This window comes from Anas acuta, chromosome 14 (assembly GCF_963932015.1).
Source record: "Anas acuta chromosome 14, bAnaAcu1.1, whole genome shotgun sequence".
Classification (NCBI taxonomy): Eukaryota; Metazoa; Chordata; class Aves; order Anseriformes; family Anatidae; genus Anas; species Anas acuta.
Window position 1 is genome coordinate 5,819,315 of NC_088992.1, and position 20,657 is coordinate 5,839,971.

At 46.0% G+C, this 20,657-nt stretch overlaps 1 protein-coding gene across 1 annotated transcript; it reads left to right on the forward strand.

The window, feature by feature from the left end:
* Positions 1 to 1,085: 1,085 nt before the first annotated feature.
* Positions 1,086 to 20,499, forward strand: HMGXB3 (HMG-box containing 3). The gene is made up of 20 exons (XM_068698480.1): positions 1,086 to 1,289; positions 1,689 to 1,836; positions 2,250 to 2,424; positions 2,896 to 3,459; positions 4,070 to 4,168; positions 5,709 to 5,840; positions 7,561 to 7,973; positions 8,317 to 8,492; positions 8,808 to 8,905; positions 9,477 to 9,575; positions 10,072 to 10,221; positions 11,912 to 12,213; positions 13,664 to 13,791; positions 14,419 to 14,550; positions 14,831 to 15,015; positions 15,627 to 15,846; positions 16,868 to 17,001; positions 17,395 to 17,511; positions 17,869 to 18,078; positions 18,539 to 20,499. Exons 2-20 carry the CDS (start codon positions 1,691 to 1,693, stop codon positions 19,013 to 19,015), a joined length of 3,957 nt encoding a protein of 1,318 aa, XP_068554581.1. The 5' UTR covers positions 1,086 to 1,289; positions 1,689 to 1,690; the 3' UTR covers positions 19,016 to 20,499.
* Positions 20,500 to 20,657: the final 158 nt, after the last annotated feature.

A 20,657-nucleotide genomic window follows, 5' to 3' on the forward strand; every position in this document is an offset into this window, starting at 1 on the left:
CTTCAGGAGAATAAATAACTGGTTGCAGATTTAATACTGGCTGTCATATCACTACTTTGTGGGTTTTGCTAATGACTTACTAGACAAGAGGAGCCCTTATTCTGCTTCTCTGAGATCTGAGAAGGCAGAAGATAGATGTGGTTTACATTTCTCTAAAGTTAGAACTCATGATGTAAAACACAGAAATAGACATGAATAGAAAAAAAGCCAAAATGTGTAATTTAAAAAACGTGTTAAAGTAATAGCTGCACGATACCCCGCTTTCCAGAGGGTTCAAAGAATTGGCTACGTGTATATAGCCCTATAAGGCTGTTTGTTCCCCGGAGAGCAAAATGCTAATTTTCAGTGCTTGTGAACAGCAAGAAAACATGTACTGTGTTTTGTATGGCAACTTTTGTTCTTCAGAACTGAGAGACAAATGTTGGAGAAATGCTGGGACTCGGAGATCCCCTGGGCGTTTGGGTTGGCTGCACTTGGGGCGACACCACGCTTCGTGCCAGGAAAGTCTTCACCACCGGCTGGCTCTGGACCAACCACCGCCTTGGCATTGTGCTTTTGGGGCCGTTCGGGTGGGTCTGAATTTTGGGTTGCCACCTCACTTGCCCTGTGGCTGGGGATGGGAGTGGGACCAAGGGTGTTGGGAGGCCGGGGAAACAAGGAGCAGCGCTGTGCCCTGGCACCTCCCCATTACAGGAGGAGAAGGGGGCAGCTCTGGGCACTGCTTGTGGAGAACCAGGAGGGAGAGGGGCGTGAGGTGCTCGTGAGGGGCTGCGGGCGGCCTGCTCGGTGCCATTGGGGAACACAATATGGCGCTGCTTGTGATGTGTGGTGCTTGGAGAACGGCTGCGGACAGCCTCACCAGCCTGCTTGGTGTCACCAAACAAGCCCATGGGGTGCTGCTTGTGCACACTCATCCCTTCCCGCTGCACGTGGCAGCCACCCAGCCCTCATTTTCCACAACGCGTTTTCCTCCACAGCCTTTTCCTTCATAACCTTGTCCCCTCCCAGCCACCGTCCCTCCCTCTCCCACCACTTCCGCCCTTCTCCGGGCAGGCGGCTTAGCCCCACCGCCTCTCCGCCAGCCGGAAGCGGTTCCCGGCAGCACTTCCGGTGGCGGCGGGAGGCCGCTGAGGGCCCGGTGCGGCCTCGCCTCGCCCCCGCTCCCGGCCCGGGCCCAGGCTCCGCTCCCGGCCCCACCATGCGGGGCCCTCCCGGCCCTCCCCGCCGCCTGCCCGCAGCCCCGCCGCCTCCTCACGCTCCCCCGGCTGCGATGTGACCGCCGCCGCCCGGTGAGCGCCGGCCTTGCCCCGGTGGGGCCCGGGGGGGGGATCCCAGGGGCCGCTGTGGGGGCCCCGCCGCTTCCCTCAGCGCTCCCCGGGGCCTGGCGGGGGGCAGCGGGGCGAGGTGAGGCGGCCCTGGATGGCCAGAGGTGCCTTCAGGGCTTCCTGAGGCGCTGCAGCCCTTCGGTGCGCTCACAGCGCGGTGTAAAAGTCACGCTAAAATGGGTGTTTTCTTCTAAAATTAAATAATGAGGCAGCTCGCAGTTCTCTGGGCTGGTTAAAGTCAGGCCTGCGAGAACTGCTGTTGGTTTACAAGGGGTGGAGAGGAGCAGGCTGTAGGGAGGGGGAGAGGTTTCCATAAAGCTGCACGTCCATAACACGAGGTGTGTGCTTGCTGTGTGCTCCCAGCAATGGAGGCTCCCTACGATGGCACCGAGGTAACCGTGGTGATGGAGGAAATAGAGGGCGCCTACACCTACGCGTCGCCCGTGCCTTCCAAGAAGAAGAAGAAATACAAAAGCCCCGGTGATCATGGAGAAAAAGCCAAAAAGCCTAGGTGAGTTCTTTCTGCCTTCGTTTGTTTTCTGTCTTGAGTGTGGGGGCATTTTTTCTCCCTTCAGTTTATAAGAATAAACTTTGTAGTACATGTGGAACACTTAATAGCATAGAAAACACAAAAAAACTTAGCCTTACACTTTGGGCTCACTCTGGCGTGCCTTTGAGTGCTAACAGTGCTTGATCTGTGCTTGATCTCTCTGTCCTCTAGAACAATTTCCCTTAGGCTCTTTCTCCTCACTGCAGAGGTTCTCTTCAAAATCTTAGTTTTTACTTGGTTTAAAAAATGCCTTTGCAAATAGAAGTGAACATGCTTATAATTTGTCCTTGAGACCAGTGTAAATCTTAGGAAGTTCTTTTTCAAAAGGGGCTGCTGTAGAATGCCATTAATGCTTGTCGCTGGTTGTGTTTCAGATCCGCTTACCTCCTGTACTACTATGACATTTACTTGAAAGTACAGCAAGAGCTGCCCCACCTCCCTCAATCTGAAATCAACAAAAAGATCAGCGAGAGCTGGAGGCTGCTCAGCGTGGCTGATAAAAGCTATTATTTGGAGAAAGCCAAGCTAGAGAAAGAGGGACTGGACCCGGTAAGTCTCCTTTCCTGCAGTTCTTTGTCATGTAAAGAGAGGGAGAGGCTGGTAGCTGGAGCACTTAACTGCTCACACAGCACTGGCCATGGGAGAGTCGTTTAGCTGCAGATTCCAGTTTGTGTTTCTGTTTTATGACCCCCTGAGCAGAAGCAGCGTGTGAGGCAGTGGATTTCTTTCTTTTGCCTTCTGTTCAATCAAGGGATCGTGTTTTGAAATTCGGGACGGAGATGTCTGGTATCTGCTGATGAGAACAGGAGGTTTTTGTGTCATGTCATCAGGGTGATGGGCGGTAAAGTGGGTGATAAAAGCGGCAATGAGAGGGACTGCGGGCTGTCATGTGGAGAACTTCCTGGCAGACTACTTCAGGAAGCCATCTGAGCTTTAAGATCTAAAATACTGAAAGGCAGGACTGAGAACTGACTCCCTTTTCCCTCTTTCATGTTTTCCATGCTCTGTTCTTCCCAACAGAACTCCAAGGTGTCCACTCAGACTGCAGTAGTTCCAGACATTCCAGGTTTCCGTAAGATTCGTCCTCGCTCAAATGTTGTAATTATTCCCAAAACCACTCTTCAGGAGGACCGGAGCCGGCAGCCACTGGAGCTGTGTGTGACGCAGGGTCAGGCAGCGCCCAAAGGCTTGACAGCTTCCCCCAATATCGCAAATGTCCCCCGTGATGCTGTGCAGAACATCCTTTCTGTGGACTCGAGCCACCTTGGCATTTCCGAGCAGTGCATCGCCATCGAAGGACTGTCAGAAGAGACGGCTTCCTTTGCTCAGGCAGAGGCTGTGGAAGAAGTGGTGGCATCGGAGGTTCTCTCTCACTACGTTGGGCCCGTGACAGATAAAGTGGCTGGAGACGTCCTCCTGGATGAGGCTTCTTTGGAAGTAGAAGGGCAGCCCTACCAGACGACTCGGGTCGTTATTGAAGAGACTCTAGTTAGCAGCTCCACGGACATCTCCAACGGGAGCATCGCTGTGGCCCGTCCCCAGGTCTCAGATGGTGTGTCTGTGGTGACCGTGGTGACCGGGAGGGTGAGTTACCCTAGGGACCCTCGGAATCCTGTCAGCTTCTCATGAGAGATGTCTGGCTGCTGCTTAACGTGTTTTTCTTGAGATTCTCGGTGGCTGCAGGAGGTGCTGTGCAGTAGTGTGGCAAACAGCAGCTTTTTTATCTTGGTGATTGCTGCGTCTCTGCCTCCAGATTCTCTGCTGTATGCTGTCATCACTTATGTCTTAAGATGACTCCTAGAATCTTTAAAAACTACTTCTGTTAACAATAACTGGGGTGGCTTCCACAGTTGGACTACGAGATTTTGGGGTGAAGAATTACATTCCCTCTGTGCTTCTCAGAGCTGTTTTCTTGGCTGCAGACGGAAGGGAGTTTTAAGTTGAGGTGTTAGGGATTTGTTACCTAAACGTTATGCTATGAAGTTTTGGGTCTGCTGTTTTCAGGTTCAGGTTGAGAAGAGTTTGATGCTTTCCAGAGCAGGCCTGGTAAGGCTTTTGAAACAACCACTCTACTTTCCTGCTTTCTGGTCTCACCAGTCCTCAAGATACATGCTCAACAGCAGCGTTCGTGAAAGGGTGGGACACGGGCTGCTTTGTGTCTTGTTTTTTTACATGTAATTTCCCTTCATTTTAGGATACTGAAGAGAGCACCTCCTCCACACCTGCTACACAGTTCATTATGGTACCTTTACCAGCTCATTCCGTTGTGGAGAACCCAACATCAATTAAATTGGTAAGAAATTCAGTCTTGTGGTATCTCAAGATATGCTTGTGTTACCGTAGGGCTGTCTTAAAGATAGTAGAGTAGGGAAGGGTTTGATCATGGTCCAGTTCTTGAAGGTAGCCCGATATGAAACGATAACATCAGTCGATACATTTCTTGTCCCTGCCTTTATGCCTTGTGTATGCTAAGGGAGGTCTTTGAGTTATATTCCTGCTGCCTTCTTCCTAAGTGAGTTCTTGGAAGCAGGTGGGAGTGCATAACGCTATCACAACCCCCCTGGCTAACAGCAGTTCCTTTGTTGCCTGGTTCAAGGTCTGTGTAGCCTTGTATGGCCTCTACTCGGAGGCATATCTGTTTCATAAAATGCCGGCGTCTATCCCTTCGAGGGCAAGAATCTGCTCTTGTGACAGGAACACGTGAACTCCCCAGTCATGTGGTGGCTGTCACTATCCCCACGTGATGGGAGAGGAGCAGTAACCTAAGATTTTGAAAACCCCTGAAGAGAAGTTCATGTGGCTTGTTGCACGAGGAACAGTGCTGTTATTTCTCTAATCTCACTGCTCTGACCACCTGCATGTCTGTAATCATTGTGAGACTTCACCGTGCAGTCAGCACAGCAGCTCCTTGTGGTGCGTAAGGTCGCATGAAGTCCTGTTTTCTGTGTTCTCTGTGCTTCCAGCTGGTGGAACACTGCAGGTATTTATAGGGGTACCTAGCCTGATATTTGTCCTGGTGTCTTAGGGAGGATGGAGATGCATCGGGTTTTTGTTCCTGGGAAGAACCTAGCTTAAGTTGTCTTTTCCTTAACAGTAGCACTTGTGTTTCTAGGAAAACCAGTCCTAGCAAGGGACTTATGGCACAACAGCTCCCTCAGGAGTGGCAGGTACAGAATTTTGAGAAGTGCTGTGCTGACAAAAACGCTGTGTGTAGGTGCAGCAGTCCTGGCAAAGACTGGTTCAGTTGTCTTTAGGAGCAGTGGCTGCTGGTGCTGCTGCTGTTGCAGCAGTTTATAGGTAGTTACGGGAAAGCACCAGGGAGTATTTTACCAGTATATAGAACAACAAATTACCTTGCTGATGAAAAATACCTCCATATCATGAGTGTTTGTCTTCAAATATTGTCACTGACATGAATGTATTAATTGCACATTGCCTCTCTGTGGACTGCTGCTTGAATCATTTTGAATCATTCTTATGTTGTCTTATTAAGACTCAAATTCATAAGAGAGCTCTTAACGTCATGGAAAGCATAAGGTCAGCTTCTCCTGGAGGTTTTGTGCGTTGTTCACCTCTGCTCTGCAATTTGATCCAAATTCTGGTAATACTGAAGGTTTGTGTACAGACTGAACACTTAAATTCAGCATTAACTGCGGCGCTGAGTCACTGATACAGCTGTGTGGTGGCTGATCAGTAAAATGAATAATAGCAAAGGGCTGGCAGAGTTGCTAGATAATGTTTGTGAAGTGCTCACCGGGGAGCAAGGGAGCGATGAGCACAGCTTGGTGTTCTCTCTACAGAGCTGGAAAAATTCTTGACAACTCTTGTTTCAGACAACCACCTATACTCGCAGGGGACATGGGAATTGTACCAACCCTGGCTGCTCCTTCACTTATGTCACCAGACATAAGCCACCAAAATGCCCAGCATGTGGGAACTTCCTGGGAGGGAAATGGATCCCGAAGGTAAACTCGCTTTTCCTTCTTGTTCTCTTCAGTCAAAAAGTGCTGGTTTTATGAATGTCTGTGATATTTCTAGGCCTGTGTTTGAAGTTATCCTACAAATTGAGATTTTTGTGGTGGAATTTTAACATGGTTTTATCAACAGAAAGAAACAATAAATCTGAGCAATGGTAGGTGTGTGATCATTTGGGAGACATACAATAGCTGGTCTAGTGGGAGTTGAAATGTCAGGTATTGTTGGTTCGTGGCTGTCTGATCATTCTTGATGTTTTGACCTTTGGAAGGAGATTTCAGGAGTTTGGTGTAGTTGTGGACATGGTTGTTGAACTGAAAAGTTTTTATCCACGTGATGCCCACTTCACTTAAGTTACTGGAATCTCCACTAGCTATGCACAACAAGTAGTTGCTCCTTAAACCTTGGTAATGTAAAGGTAATTAACTGAGCTCTGAACAGATGTGTTCATGAAATTTATCTGCAACACGGCCCCTCAGGCCCAAATTAAAGGATGTTCTCAGTGTGAAAACTTGTTCTGGCTGTTAAAATTTCAGTGATTGTGTGTGCATTTGTCCTGAACCGATGTGTCTAGATTCAGTAAGCATTTAGGGGAAAGAACTTTCTCAGCACGCAAACTGTAGAGTCTGACCTGATGGCAGAGCTTACTATGTGCTGGGATACAAACAGCAACAATATCTTTTGTGCTGGAAACCTGCTGAAGTAGATGGGTGGCTAGCTGCAAAAAGGTGTTTCTGCCTGAATATGGCATGCCTGCTCTGTTAAATCTCACGCTGTTTTGAATTGAAACATTCTAGGGGGAAGGTTTTCCTTCTGTCTTACAGTTATATGCTGCTCTTCTGGAAACATGCTTGCATAAACAGTTCCGTTTATTCTTATGGTGTCATGCCTTGGAGAAAAACATGCAACAGTGTTTTTTTTACTGGTAGTAACATCAGTAGGACTGAAACTAAGTACATACATACCTTCCTGTTCCTTAAAATGGGATTACGTTAGATGTCTGTTTTTAGAAACCTAGAATATTCTGCTGAGCATAAACTCTTGAGAAAGCTTAGAATCCATGTGTTTATCACACCAGAAGCTCTTGACTGCTTCTCTGATAGCATTTGTGTATTACCAGCTCAGTGCTCCACCTTACCTTTACTGACCTCAGTACAAAGCTCCTGTAGCCTTAGTCTTGAAGGTAAAACTTTGCTTAAAGCTGAAAAACCTTCCTGAGTAATTCTGTATTTCCTGGCTCCCTCAGATTAATGCTTTGCTGAGTGCTCCTACACCCCTTTGCACTACACTGCAATTTAATCCAAAAGATGCAAGTTCTGTGTCTAGCTCCCTTTGGTTCCTCACTAGCATGGAAGAACAGACAGCATCAGAGAGCTGAAGGTAGGGAAGGGGAGCGTAGGAGTTGGGCCCTTGTTCCAGAGAGTGGTGGATGAGTTTGTGATGCTGGCACTGATAGTGATATTTAAGAGAGTTTAAGGAAGACTGATTTTTCAATGTAAAACTGTCAGGAGGTTAAATAAAATGTTATCAAGGTCTTTCCAGTTGTAGAAGATATTTCTGCTCTCATGTGCAATCCATTGCTTAAACACTCAGGATTTTGGTCATTTGATCCAACGTTGAATAGGCCATGGCAAACCAGGCTATGTGAACAGAACCTACTTACCTGTGAAAGCCTAAATCTCTGAAATGTGCTCATCTTCTTGTTTCCAGGAAAAGCAACCAAAAGTCAAATCTGAGCCAAATTCAGGCACTTCTCTGAAAACTCCAGCAACCAAAAGAGGTCAGCAGTCGGTGCTCACAGAACCGGCAGCTGTTTGTGAGAGCACCTCGAAGTCTGCCTTGGAAAGCTCTGAAGCGGTCAGCCAGCTGCTGAATGCTGTGCCTGCTGGAGGGCAGATGCAGGAGACGGAGTGGGAGGAAGTGATCGTCTCAGAGGCTCACATTCTTGCCAACAGTGTGCTTGCTGAAGACAGAGGGACTGCTGCAGGAGGAAGGGTTGGTCAAGAGAGCCAGCCGCAAGGAGACTCTTCTACAGAGCAGGCAGAAAAAGACAGTGTAGGGCTGGGAGTGCCACCGTCTTCTGAGGTGCTGAGTCCAAATACCTCTGCAAAAAAGCCAGTGGGGTGAGTTACAGAGGTGTATGATGTCTGATGTGTACTGATGGAACTAATCCAAGAAATTGAAGGCTGTTGGCAGTGCTTCATGCAAGACCTTCTGTGTCCTGTCTGCTTTCTGCCACTTCAAGATTGTTCTTTTGAAATGGTTTTGTCCATCAAAGTTATTTTTTTTTAAAGTGACAATGAAATTGTTGTGGTAGTCACAGGGCAGATGTATCTTTAGCATTATTTCTCCTTTCTACTGCAATAGCTGTGATTATTGCGCTAATAAAGCACAGGAGAGAGGAGAAAATTGAGGGTGAGAGGGAAACCATGGAATTTCTTTCCAATTGTAGCTCTTGTCTTTTAGAATTGATGCTCCAGCTGCTGCACACAAAGGGCAAGAAGTAAAGAGTAAACCAAGACCGAAGCCCTCCTTGCTGGCTGCAGCAAGGCCCATGCGAGCAATTCTGCCCGCACCAGCCAGCGTGGGGAGAGAAGCCAGCACTGAGCAGGCTAGCAAGAGACAGGCGTTTGCAAATACTGGTAAAAATACTGGTTCTCTGGTATGCTTTGGGAGTGGTTGTCTTTCCTCTCTATATTGAAGTGGTCTTTGTCAAATAATAAGATGTGTCTGAAAGGAGATAGTGAGCTATCCTAGGTTTAAAAAAAAAAAAACAAACAAGCACCCATGATTTCTTTCTAACCAGAAGGGCAGGTGAATGGGATGTGAAACACCTGCTTGTGTCACTTCAAGTTCAGAGGAAAAAAATCTGTGACTCTGGTTTCATTTACCGAAGAAGAAGAAAACAGGACCTGTTTTTTCTTACCTAACCTGCTGCGTTCTTTTCTTTCTTCAAGACAAGCATCCCCCTGTGAGAACGTCAGGCTTGAAGCCCAGTACGCTGAAACAATTGGGTCAGGCAGTTCTGCAGCCACCGAGTGCTGAGGAGCAAAAGGTATCTATAGCTTGTTTCTCGAATGCCCAATTCTTTCCTTGGGATTATTTTCCCCAAATGAGGGGTATGAGCTGGATGTTGAGGAATAGCATATGAGAATGTAGCACCCTTATGATGATGGAAGTTGTGACCGACAGTTTTTATGAGATGGCTCTGAAGCAGATTGAATACTGGATGGTCAAGAGTAGGAACTTGGCTGAGAGATGCTGGTGGACAGTCCTTTGTCTGGCTTCTTTGAAAACCTGGTTACTTCCAGAAGACATTTGAGGATCTGGTGGTGGTTTGGGAATCTGACATGTAATACTGGCTACCAAGGGACTCCGTTTTCCCTGTGAAAGATGATTGAGTAGGAAGCAAAGCTTGCTAAGATGCTGGAATACTTCTACCAGAATTTTAAAGCCCTAGTATGCAGAACAGCATGTTGTAGTCCCCCGATATTAAATGAACATTACCAGATTTCCTGGGGGAAAGAAAATGCTAATAGGTATTTGCTTACAGGATGTGTGTATTCAGTAGTATGTGTCTCATAGGTGTTGTTTTTTTCTTTTTGTCTTCTGCTTTCAATCTCTAGCTCCACAGCACTTTGCCCAACAGTGCATCGCAGGTTAAAGTAGTGGAGGTCAAGCCAGATGTGTTCCCTTCCTATAAGTACAGCTGCACTGTAACTTTGGTGAGAATTTGTCAGATGGTCTGAGTTGCGCTGTGGGGTTGTCATCTCTGGGATGAGGTTGTTCTGTGGCTTTTGTTTTACTGACTTGCAAAAACATTATCCTGTATTTAACGTGACCATTTGTGCTGTATATGTCATCTGTTGACCTAATCTGGGCTGTCTGTGCCATGTTGCAATCAAGTTTGGGACCGTGTTAAGAAATGGATTTTTCTTCATACTCTGGCGTAATTTGCATCGCCCCCTTGAGTTAGGTGGGGAGGTTCAGTGCTTGCTGAAGGAGTTTATTGTGTGAAGTGTCTGTGGTCTCTGGGATTTGTCTCAAAACTTTTGGGTACTGGTTCAAATGTTATGTATAAAGCGATAGGGCCTGCTATTTAACCTTTACTCTAAGTGTTATAAACTGGAGAAAAGCATATAATATTCAAGCAGACTATTGTACAGTCTTGTTAGTATGTAAAAGTCACGGTTAACAAACATCATTTTTGTGTCATTCCAGGATTTGGGACTGGCAACGTCACGTGGCAGAGGGAAATGCAAGAACCCCTCCTGTAGTTACGTGTACACAAACAGGCACAAGCCACGAATCTGTCCAAGCTGTGGCTACAATCTTGCCAAAGACAGAGCTGAGAAAACAGCAAAATCCCTGGTAAGCTTCAGAGTAGTTTGTTTTTCAAACCAACATTGTGGAGTGGGTGGGGAAGTATCTTAGTTTGCAAGTTCCCATGGGAACATGTTCATTTTCTTTTTCCATTATGGTAAGTCTGTTTCTAACAATAATGTCGTACTGAAAATGCTCGTGGTGATATTTTTACTGTTCAGCTTCTGCAATAGTGATGTTTCAGGCTCACAGTGAGACAGACAACACTCAGTTCTACCACTGGATGTCTCTGTAGCTTAAAATGCTTACAGTGTGTTACTGCATGCTGGGGAAATCACCCTTAAAGTCACATTTGTTGTGTCAGCTTTGTGGAACTTCAGACTTCATCAAAAAACTCCCAAGCATGCTCTGCTTTGTGACCAGTTTGTGGCAAATGTCAACTCAGTTAGTACATCTTGTATTCAAGCTTCCTATTTTTAGGGGTTTGTAGTGCGACTTACTTCCAGGCTGAATTTATTTCTGGATGTAGTATTTTCATTCTGTTGTAGAACGATGTTGTTCAAGATTTCTTCTGCTCTTGTACTTGGATATAAATAGTGTGTTGTGGAGTTTGTTTTGTTTGCTTCTGAGGTAATCTTTTTTTTTTTTTTTTTTCCCAAAATTTCAAAGTTTAGCTTTTCTTGTACAGAATTGTCTTGCCATTTAAGAAAAAAAAAAAAAAGAAAAAGCTGTCCTGTTCTTAGCTGGAATGCACACTCAGCATATAAACAGACAACTGCATTGTAGTCTGTGCAGTAGTTTTACTCTGTTGCTTGATTTAAAAAAAAAATATTTTGAAGTACATAACTTTGTATATTAAAAACATAAAGCAAAAAATAAACTGAAATAGCCTGTGTGAAATCCTCATGTAAGCAGATGTGTAGGGAACAGCAGTACGCTTAGCTCAGCTTGCATTCTGACATTCTGAGAGGCATGTGGCTTGTCTCTTCCTCTTTTTTTTTTTAATTTTCTTGTTTTAGTTGTGCTTAACATTCCTATCACACAGTTTGTTGTTGTCTCTGCTTTTGGACTGATTGTTTATTTCATTGCTAGACTGGACAGAAAAATGGGTTGAAATGTTAGCAGAAGGGTTTATATGATCAAACAGCTGAGCCTGTTTGTGTTCTCTCTGTTCTTCTGAGTCACTTGGAGTTCAATTCTCCCATGCGTGTGCACCTGTACGAAACTGTGGCTGATCAATTGTAATCGATCTGTGTATTCCATGCATTGCAACCCCCAGTTCTAGTTTAACACTTGTCTGTTCTAGTTCCTGGAGAGTTATGCAGGCTGCCATGGCTGTCTGAGCATGGTGTATAGGAGAATGTGCCTGATAATTATTGCTGCCTTTCTCCATAGGTTGCTGAGTGTATTGAAATGTTTGTGTGCCTGTTGATGGTTGTCCTCCCCTTCCTAATCCTCAATGCCTGCAATAACAATCCAGTACAGTGATAAGTCTGTGGGTGGTTTAGCAACATAATTGGAGTTCCTGGAAAGGCTGGGCTGTAATGAATAATTTTAGGTAAAGTAGCTTAGGCTTGAAGCTACTGCCTGCGATCACTGATGGAGCTGAAAAGTAGAAGTCAAGCCTACTGGGTACAAAGGTTACTGTGATTCTCCTACCTCTTGTGACTTTTCTGGACTTCTTTATATTTCGTCCCCACACATGCCTCATTGGGAATATGTTTTGTTTGCTCTCTAGGAGGTCAGTCCAGGCCAGTCTGATGTGCTGAACACCAGCGAGCCCTTAACCCCATCCCAGAAAGAGATCCAGCGCCAATCCACCCTGCAGTTGCTGCGCAAAGTAATGCAGATCCCTGAGAATGAATCAGAACTGGCCGAGGTCTTCACGCTCATCCACGAACTGAACAGCTCACGGCTCATCCTGTCCAACGTGAGTGAGGAGACGGTCACCATAGAGCAGACCTCCTGGTCAAACTACTATGAGTCTCCATCTGCGCAGTGCCTCCTCTGTAACAGCCCATTGTTCAAAGGGGGACAGAAGTAAGATTCTGTTTTAGACTTGTGACTCTTTCACCCTTGTGCTGATATTCTGTGTTACAAGAATGCCTGAAATAATACTTAGTTTAGCTCCAATATTGAAGCTGGTGTAACTGGCAGTGAATAAGCTACGTGTCTGTGGAAAAGGCGTAGCTTGATAGCTGTGAGCAGTTTCTGTTTCTCTTGTACTGTTTAGTTTGTCATAGTTACCATTTCCGTACAGCAGGAGAGCTTGATCAAAGCCTAGCTGCTAAGTCTAGATGTAATTTTTTCTTTGAAATGGAGTCTTCATTAGTCATCCCCTCTTTGTTTTCTATTCTGATGTTTTTGAGGCTGACAGGCAAAATTGTGGGATTAGAGATGTGTGTTGTGTGATTTCCTTTTTTCCTCTTCCCAATCTGAATGTTTGCTGTGTGGATCTTATTGCTTATGATGTTTTCATTCTTTTTATGGTTTAGCGTGGGCTTGAGTGAATCCTTTCTGGAACCTATACCCAAATTGAAACCTGAAAGATTCTCAGAGACTACTAGTGTACAGGCTGGATTACTTTACCTAATTTTGTGTAAAAGCCCATAGGATGTTTCCTCACTGAGTCTGCCAAATATCTTCCTGTTGCCTAAAGCCTGAGCTCAAACATTTCCAAAACAAAATGTCATGTAGTTTACTACTGTGTTTCTCTTTTCTGGAACCAAAAAGATTTTCTTGGTACCAGTTAAGGGTGTTTGATTTGGTTGTGCTATTACTATCTGAGAATCTTCTAGCAGAAATGCTTTTTATTTGTAGTCATTTTTGCAGGGGAGTGCCATGTTGTACCCTGTCCCTGACTTTATCACTTACAAACTGTGCATTGTAAATCCTCACTTCTGTGCTGCTCTGCTCTGCAGCTCTGAGTGCAGGACTCTCACATGTGCCTGCATAGGCTCTAATTAAGCTGCTGCCAGTGGGAAGGAACTAGCTTTGGATTTAATTCCCATTTTCTCAGGTGGACAGTTAACATTTCTGCCACCAGGGCACATCTGGCATTTTCCTGTCTGAACTTCCCCCTTGGCAGCCTTGTTGTAAGGGAGGTGGCCTTTCAGTATCTGTGTGCTGGGACAGACTTGGGCAGAGCATGTTACTAGTCACTGTTTGCTGCTCTACAGCAGCAGGGCTGATGCTGCTCTCGTGACAGCTGAGGCTGTAGCTTTTCTTCACCTCTCAAATCCTGTGCACTCAATACGTGGAGCTGGGGTGATCCTGTAGTGCTGTTAAAAGAACGTGAACAGTGACCTGACTGTCCCAGGAATCCATTCAAAAATGTAGTTTTTTTTTTTTGTGTTGTGAATTGATGTGAACTGGCTTAGACTGACATACTAACCAACTGATCTGAACTAGAACAACGTAAGTTACTGCAGTCCTGGACTGAAAAATCTGTTGGCTTAACTCTGAGCTGTCTTTTGCTTGTCTGTTACAGTTCTCTTGCTGGTCCTCAGGAGTGCTGGCTACTGACAGCGAATAGATTACAGGTGGTTACAGCTCAGGTCAAAGTGTGCTTGAACCTGCAGTGTCTGGCCCTCCATAGCTTCATGGATATTTATACAGGTAGGGAAAAGTGAGCGTACCAACTTACAGCATGAGTACAGACTAAACCCTTCAGAAGCAGAGGGACTGTATCAGGACATTGTCATTGCACAGAAAACTCTCTTGCATACTCCACTGTATTAAACTTGAACTATTTTTTACTTTAATTATTCTGCAGTTTCCGTAAGTAAACCTATATGTGTGGGGAAAACATGTGAATACTCTGAGGAGCACCATACACTGCTTCATTGTTGTAGGTCTCCTCTGTCTAAGTGTTAAATGTTGGGTTCTGTGAGGCAGTCCCTGAGTTCATAGTCAAAGACATCTCTGCAGTGCTTTATTTGATAGCATTGACTGGTGAGAGCTGAGCAGCAGTCACTGTGGGCTTCCTGCAAGGCAGCATGGAGCCAAGGAGATAGATTGGCTGTTGTTCCTTGTAGCTTTTTTAATTTAAAGACAAGGCTAGAAAAGAATTTACTCGTGCTAATGTGCAAAGGGAATAGTCACATAAGCTGTTTTGAGCTGTTTTCATTGATCCTCTGAACTGTACTCATCAAAGTGTTTTGCATATCATTAAGAAAGGAATATGTTTCGTTGTGAGGAATATCTGGAACCCGACAGACAATGACTGTCTTGTTTTAACTGCAGGCCTTTTCAATGTGGGCAACAAGTTGCTAGTGAGCCTGGATCTTCTGTTTGCAATCCGAAACCACATTAAACTTGGAGAGGATCCCGGAGTGGCTGTTGGCAATATTCTTAACTCCGTTCAGGAGCAAACTGGTGGGTTTTCCCTCTTTTTTTTTTTTTTTTCTAACCATAACACACCAAACTTTGTGACCTGCTAATGATTGTTAGGTTGTAAAAAGGGAAAACCCGCCTCTCCTGGTGTGGTGTGTTTCTGTTAAATCACTTCCTAAACCCAACAGTACCTCTGTGACCAGTTCTCTGTAGCAATTCTCTGGAGGACAGGTTTGTTTTTATTCTGCATAGGAGAGGTTCTGCTACCTCTCTGCTGCCTTTAGGAAGTGAAAGCTGTAACAGTGGCATGTTCTCCTTTCAGAAAAAAGCCTGAGCCCTGATGAACAGGCTCAGCTCCAGGAACTGCTGTGCAATGGCTACTGGGCCTTTGAGTGCCTCACTGTCCGGGATTACAACGACATGATCTGTGGAATCTGTGGCATAACCCCCAAGGTGGAGATAGCCCAGAGGAATGTGGAAAATGTCCTGGCATTGAAAAACATAGAGGTAAGCTTTTCACAAACTTTGCATCCTGTTCAAATCAGATTGTAACGACTTCTGCTGAGTCTGGTCTTTGTAATGCATGATAATTACACGAAGCCTTTGTGACCAGTTTTCTGCTGATGCTTGACAAGAGGATGTGGCTGGAGTGGTGATGCCTGTACTTCCTCTTAGAGGTGTTTGGGGAAAACAAGATCTTCTGTCTCTGGACCACAGCTTTGGTCCAGTAGCCTCTGATAGTAGGAATCTTTGATGAATTTTGCAGGACTTGGCATTCTTCCTTTGATATGAAGGAATCTTTCTTCCTTTTTTTTTTTTTTTTTTCTCCCAACAGCAGTTTCCTTGAGGTGCTGTTTTCCCTAATGGTGAAAAATGCCCTAGTAGTAGTATGTAGCACGTCTGGCTTTTATGTCAAATAACTGGTTTGGACTTTCACGCAAAGAAAAGTGATTGTGGGGAACTCCAAGACAGAAAAGGAGCCTGATGTCATCCTGTTGTACTTGGGTTGAGCACAGTTCTGGGTAGTCCTTGTGTTTTGAGTGAGCCTGATTAAAAAAAAAATCTCAAATGAGCTATGGTTATTTGTGTTTGACCAGTGCGTTTCTTGCTCTTTCTAGTTTACTTGGCCAGAATTCTTGGCATCAAGTGAAGTGAATGTGGAAGACTTCTGGTCCACAATGGAGACAGAAGTGATTGAGCAGGTGGCTTTTCCTTCTAGCATCCCCATCACAAAGTTTGATGCCTCTATTGTTGCTCCTTTCTTCCCTCCACTGATGAGAGGAGCAGTGGTGGTCAATTCTGAGAAGGACAAGAACCTGAACGCACAGCCAGTGCCAGGTAATTGCTGCGGTACTTACTAAGAACTACTTGATGTGATGACTTGAGTATTTTGGTGATGTTTAGAGCTGTGTGACTCTATAAAAGGTATGTCTGCTGAGGTAAGAGAAGATTGCTGGGAGCGGTCCACCTGTTCTCAGGATACTGAGCAGCTTGAGCTTTGGACCTGCAAAGTGAATCTTGAATACACTGCTGTGCTCTGATGCATTTGAAATATGGGGGACATGAGAACACTGCACCCTGAATGAAGTAACATGGTCTAAATGCAAGGAAACAAACACAACTTGAATGCCAGTCAGTATTGTTTCATGTTAGACCGATTCTTGCTGTTGTAAAAGCTGTAGGCAGTGCTTGGTATCTCACTCTCAGAAGGGGAATAAGTCTCCAGCAGGATGTGAAAAAAGCCTCGGAGATGGATGTGTTAGTCCTGATCAGTGTGGTCAGCATTCAGTATATTCAGGGCATGGACTGCATGTAACAAGAAGCCCTGAGATGAATAAGCTCAGATGAACAAGAGCTAAATTCAGTCAGCACCCGGTTCCTTAGCATTTTAGGTATTAGGCATTCTGAAATTTGTGAGAAGAAAACTGGCTTTGTATGTTTAACAAGACTGAGTTGGCTTTGCAGCCAGGGTTACAGCTGTCTGTAGAGAGCTGAGCTGCAGAAGGGCTACGTGGGCTTTCGTGGGAGTGGAGCTACAGAGAGAGAACCAGGGAGGAGATGTGAATGGCAAGCGTGGAGCTGCTCAGTCCAAAAGCAGCAGTCACGCTTCTCTGTGATCTGCTGTCACTTGTTTATACTCACATCAGTCCAACCAATTAGTTAAAGGTTACAAGCAACAGGCTGAGCAAGTGCTCGTTGAGCCCCTAGTTGTGCTGGGCTCAGTCTGCTTGGAGGCAACCTCGCTAGCAAAGGGTTAGAGCAAAGTATGGGCCGTGGCTTCTGCAGTCTTCCAAAGAAATTACTTTGGTGACTTCCCTTCCTGAGAACAAATGCTTAGACTTGGTTCCTGCCTTTGTAGGTAATGGGAGTGCCTTGGTGAGGCTACTTCAGGAAGAAAACTTCAGGCTCGAGATGATAAACTCCTACAGCGAGGAAGAGCTGCAGAGCTTTTTGACACAGTGTGACATCCCCTGGGAGGCTTCAGATACAAAGGTAACGGCTTGTTTACCCACACACCACTATTTAGGAATGGAACTGTTTGTCACTATCTTCCCTTAGTTCTCACTTGTCATGCTAGATAATAAACTTCTCATCTGACTGTACTGGGGCAGGAGTGAGTTAGAAACGAGCGCCTGCAGATCATAGGATTGCTAACACATTGTGAAAGAAATTGAACTTCTGTAGGCTGGAAAAAAAAGGAGGCCTGTAATTACCTTGTCCATATCGGGTAATTGCTTGTCAACCTCATACTGACTGTGGGATTAGGAGGTTATTGGACAATGTGCAAGTTAAGATTTGGAAGATCTTGCCTGCAGCCTGCTCCCTCTTTTGAAGAGTCCGTTAGTTTGTCATGTACTGACTTTCTCTGGGGCCTGTCTTTTCTAGAAACAGCTCTGTTACTCCCTCCTGGCTCTCTACAGCTTTGTCCAGAACGGGACAAGCATCAAACAAGCTTCTGCTCATCACACAGGAGGCAAAGTCTACAAAGTGTGCCCGCATCAGGTGAGAAGGGCAGGGGTCAGCAGTGGTCCTTCTTACCTTGCTATTCACTATCAAGTGAAACAGAAACGGTGGGGTGGGTCTCTCTGAGCCCTGGATGAAACATGCTGCCTTGGGGGCTTGGAGTGTGAGCAGTCCTGCAAGATATCTCAATATTGACCAGGGATCTGAAACCTGTGTCTGATACTGCTGCTGAGGGGAAGTTCTGCACAAGATGAAGTGATGTGTTTGATGAGGAAATAATATCTTTAGAAAAAGTGGTTGTCTGGTCACTGCATTGTCTGGAATACCTGATAGGAAGCTGAATTTATTTTTCCTAGTTTCTTTTGTTCTGTGTGGCACTCATCCCTTTCCTTCCAGGTTGTGTGTGGCTCAAAGTACATAGTAAGAGGAGAAAACGCACGGGATCACGTGGACCTGTTGGTTTCCTCACGTCATTGGCCTCCAGTGTACGTTGTTGATACGGCCTCTTCAGTGGCGCTGTGTGCAGACATCTGCTATCCTGACCTGGCTTCCCAGATGTGGGGCAAAAACCAGGGCTGCTTCTCTGACCCTATGGATCCTCCAATGGTTAGTTGTGTCCACCTATGTCATGACTCGTAGCTTTGCTGGTGCATAGCTCCTGAGCAGAGCTGAAAGTGTTGTGTTGCTTGTGTTGTATTAGGTTCGCACTCTTTAATGGGGAGAGCTGTGCTGGAAATGCACTGCAGCAGTTCAAGTCATGAATTTTGGAGCATGTAGCTTATTTTGTCCCAGCACCTCCTCTCAAACTGCTGCTATTTCTTGAGAAATGGGAGGGGAAGAGAGTTGCTAGTGCCCTGGGATTATCTCTCAGAGCAAAAGGGCAGGGAAGGGAATGTATAGAACCACCTTTGTGGCATGCAGGGGAAGCATGACTTGGCCCTCCCCCTGTCCCAAGTTGTAGATCTGGTCGAAGTTGAGCTGAAGAGTAGTTTTACGTTGTGCTTCTTAACTGTGGGGAAGGTGGTGGTTGTTCTACCTGGTGTGCATCTCTCTCTCTTTCTCCCAGTACGTGTCCTGCCCTGAGCTGTTAGACCAGCACTACAGCGTAGACATGACTGTGGCTGAGCACTCCGTTCAGCACCCAATCACCAAGTCAGCAGCACGCCGAATTGTTCACGCCGGTTCGGAGCAGAACAGTCACCAAGATCCAACATCTCAGCACCACTGCATCTCCCTGTGCCGGGAGCTGGAGCCTTACAGCGCCATCATTGCCGCCATCAGTGACAGCAAAACTAGCAACGTCCGCCAAAGGCCCATCACCTTTGAGAATGCCACACATTATTACCTCTACAACCGCCTCATGGACTTCCTCACCAGCAGGGAAATCGTGAATCGGCAGATCCAGGAGATCGTGCAGAGCTGCCAGCCAGGGGAGGTGGTGATTCGGGATGCTCTCTACCGGCTCGGAGTGGCCCAGATTAAAACAGAAACGGAAGAGGATGAAGAAGAGAAGCAGGAGGATGATAAAGACATTGCTGAGTAACGAAACAACTTGGTTTCTCTTTCTGGTTGTGTGGACGGGTGGGCTGGGCCAGCTTCTTCAAGGTTTGGGCAGCTGTCTGGCTTGAGAATTTATTTTTACAGGTTGGAGGTGTGATACTGGTGGCTTTGACTGCTGTTAATGACCAAAGAGCTGTGTGCTTCCAGCGTGTCACAAGTGCTGCTGTGAGTGGGTGTGCCACGCTCCTTGCTGAAGGCTGCAGTTCCCTCCCAAGGTGTGCAGTGGACTCACTCTTCAGCTCTGTGAAATGTTGTCCTCCCTGCCGCTGGTGAGTGGAGAAGCAAGAGGTGTTTCTGGTAGCAGGGAGTACGCGTGGTCAAGCGCACAGGTTTCTTAATTCTGAATCTTGCTTGCTGATTTCTTTGTGCATATTGGTGGCAGGGCTGGGGGTGTGGAAGCAGGCACGAAAGGCGGACAGCTAAGAATTCTCCTCAAAACGTTCAAAACAGATGAGTTTAGGACACTGATTCCTGCTTGGAAATCCTGCAGAGCTCTCGTGTTGGCTGCAAAGAGTCCTTAGTTGAGGAGGAGGAGCCACCACGCAGCTTTAAGATGCCCTCTAAGGGGAGCCTCTCTGGAGGCTGTCCTGTATCAAGGATGGTGATTTGGCTGCAGGTTCCTGGAATTATTTGTTCCCTCACGTGAGCACTAATGATATAGAAGCTGAAACACATAACGAGTGAAGGGTGTTCTGTGTGCTAAGGTAAGAGGTGATCGGGTGAGCTAATCGGGTGGTTATGGAAACAGGAAGGATATTCACATTTCTATGCTGTCCTCCTGGACACTTTTATTTTTTTAGTTTTGTTTTGTTTGAGGACTTGAATTTCTGTTATTCTCTTAGAACTGAATCACAGAGACAGTTTGTGGGATCAAGGAGAAGCAATGAATGCAGGGTCACCAGAGTGAGCAGAGCTCTGCAGTCCTCCCTTACAGGAGGCCCTGGGTGAGTTGCATCCATATGTGCAATCACAGCACTCTGTCAAGTGTCATATTTGCCCTGCCTGTGTCCACACAGCCCTTGTGGTTTAGAGGAGCCTCTTGCTGCCGAGGTTGCTTTCTCTGCTCCTACAGCATGTCTAAAGAACACTTTAGGCTCTGGTTTTAATGCTGTGCGTTGCCTGCTGTGAAGCTGTTGCAGGCAACAAAGCTGAAGAACACTTCTGCTGTAATCTGGAGAGGAGGGGGATGTTGGACTGCTAAATTGCCATCCAGGGAGTTTATTTTGTCTGAGTGAGCAGTGGGGAAGATTCAGAGGCTTGTGGTGTGGTTGAAAACTCCCTTCTGTGAAGGGGAACCTATTGAGTACCGTACTGTAAAAGTAAATGTATTAAGTCTGAGCAAATGCAGTAATTACGGCTTGGGGTTTTTCTGTTAAGAATATTAACTTATTATAAGAGATGTTAGTGACTTTTTCAGTCAGTGATAAAATTTAATAAATTATCTCCAATTTTGGGGGTGAAACTGTGGCCAAGTGAGTTGGTTTTTTGCCTTCAACACCTGGAGGACTGCAGTGGGAGAGGGCACAAATACGGTGTGTGTAAATCATGCTTCCAGTCTGCACTACCATGGTGGTAGCAAAAAGCCTCAAAGCAATGTGAGAGGCAGCTCAAGAAATTCCTTGGGC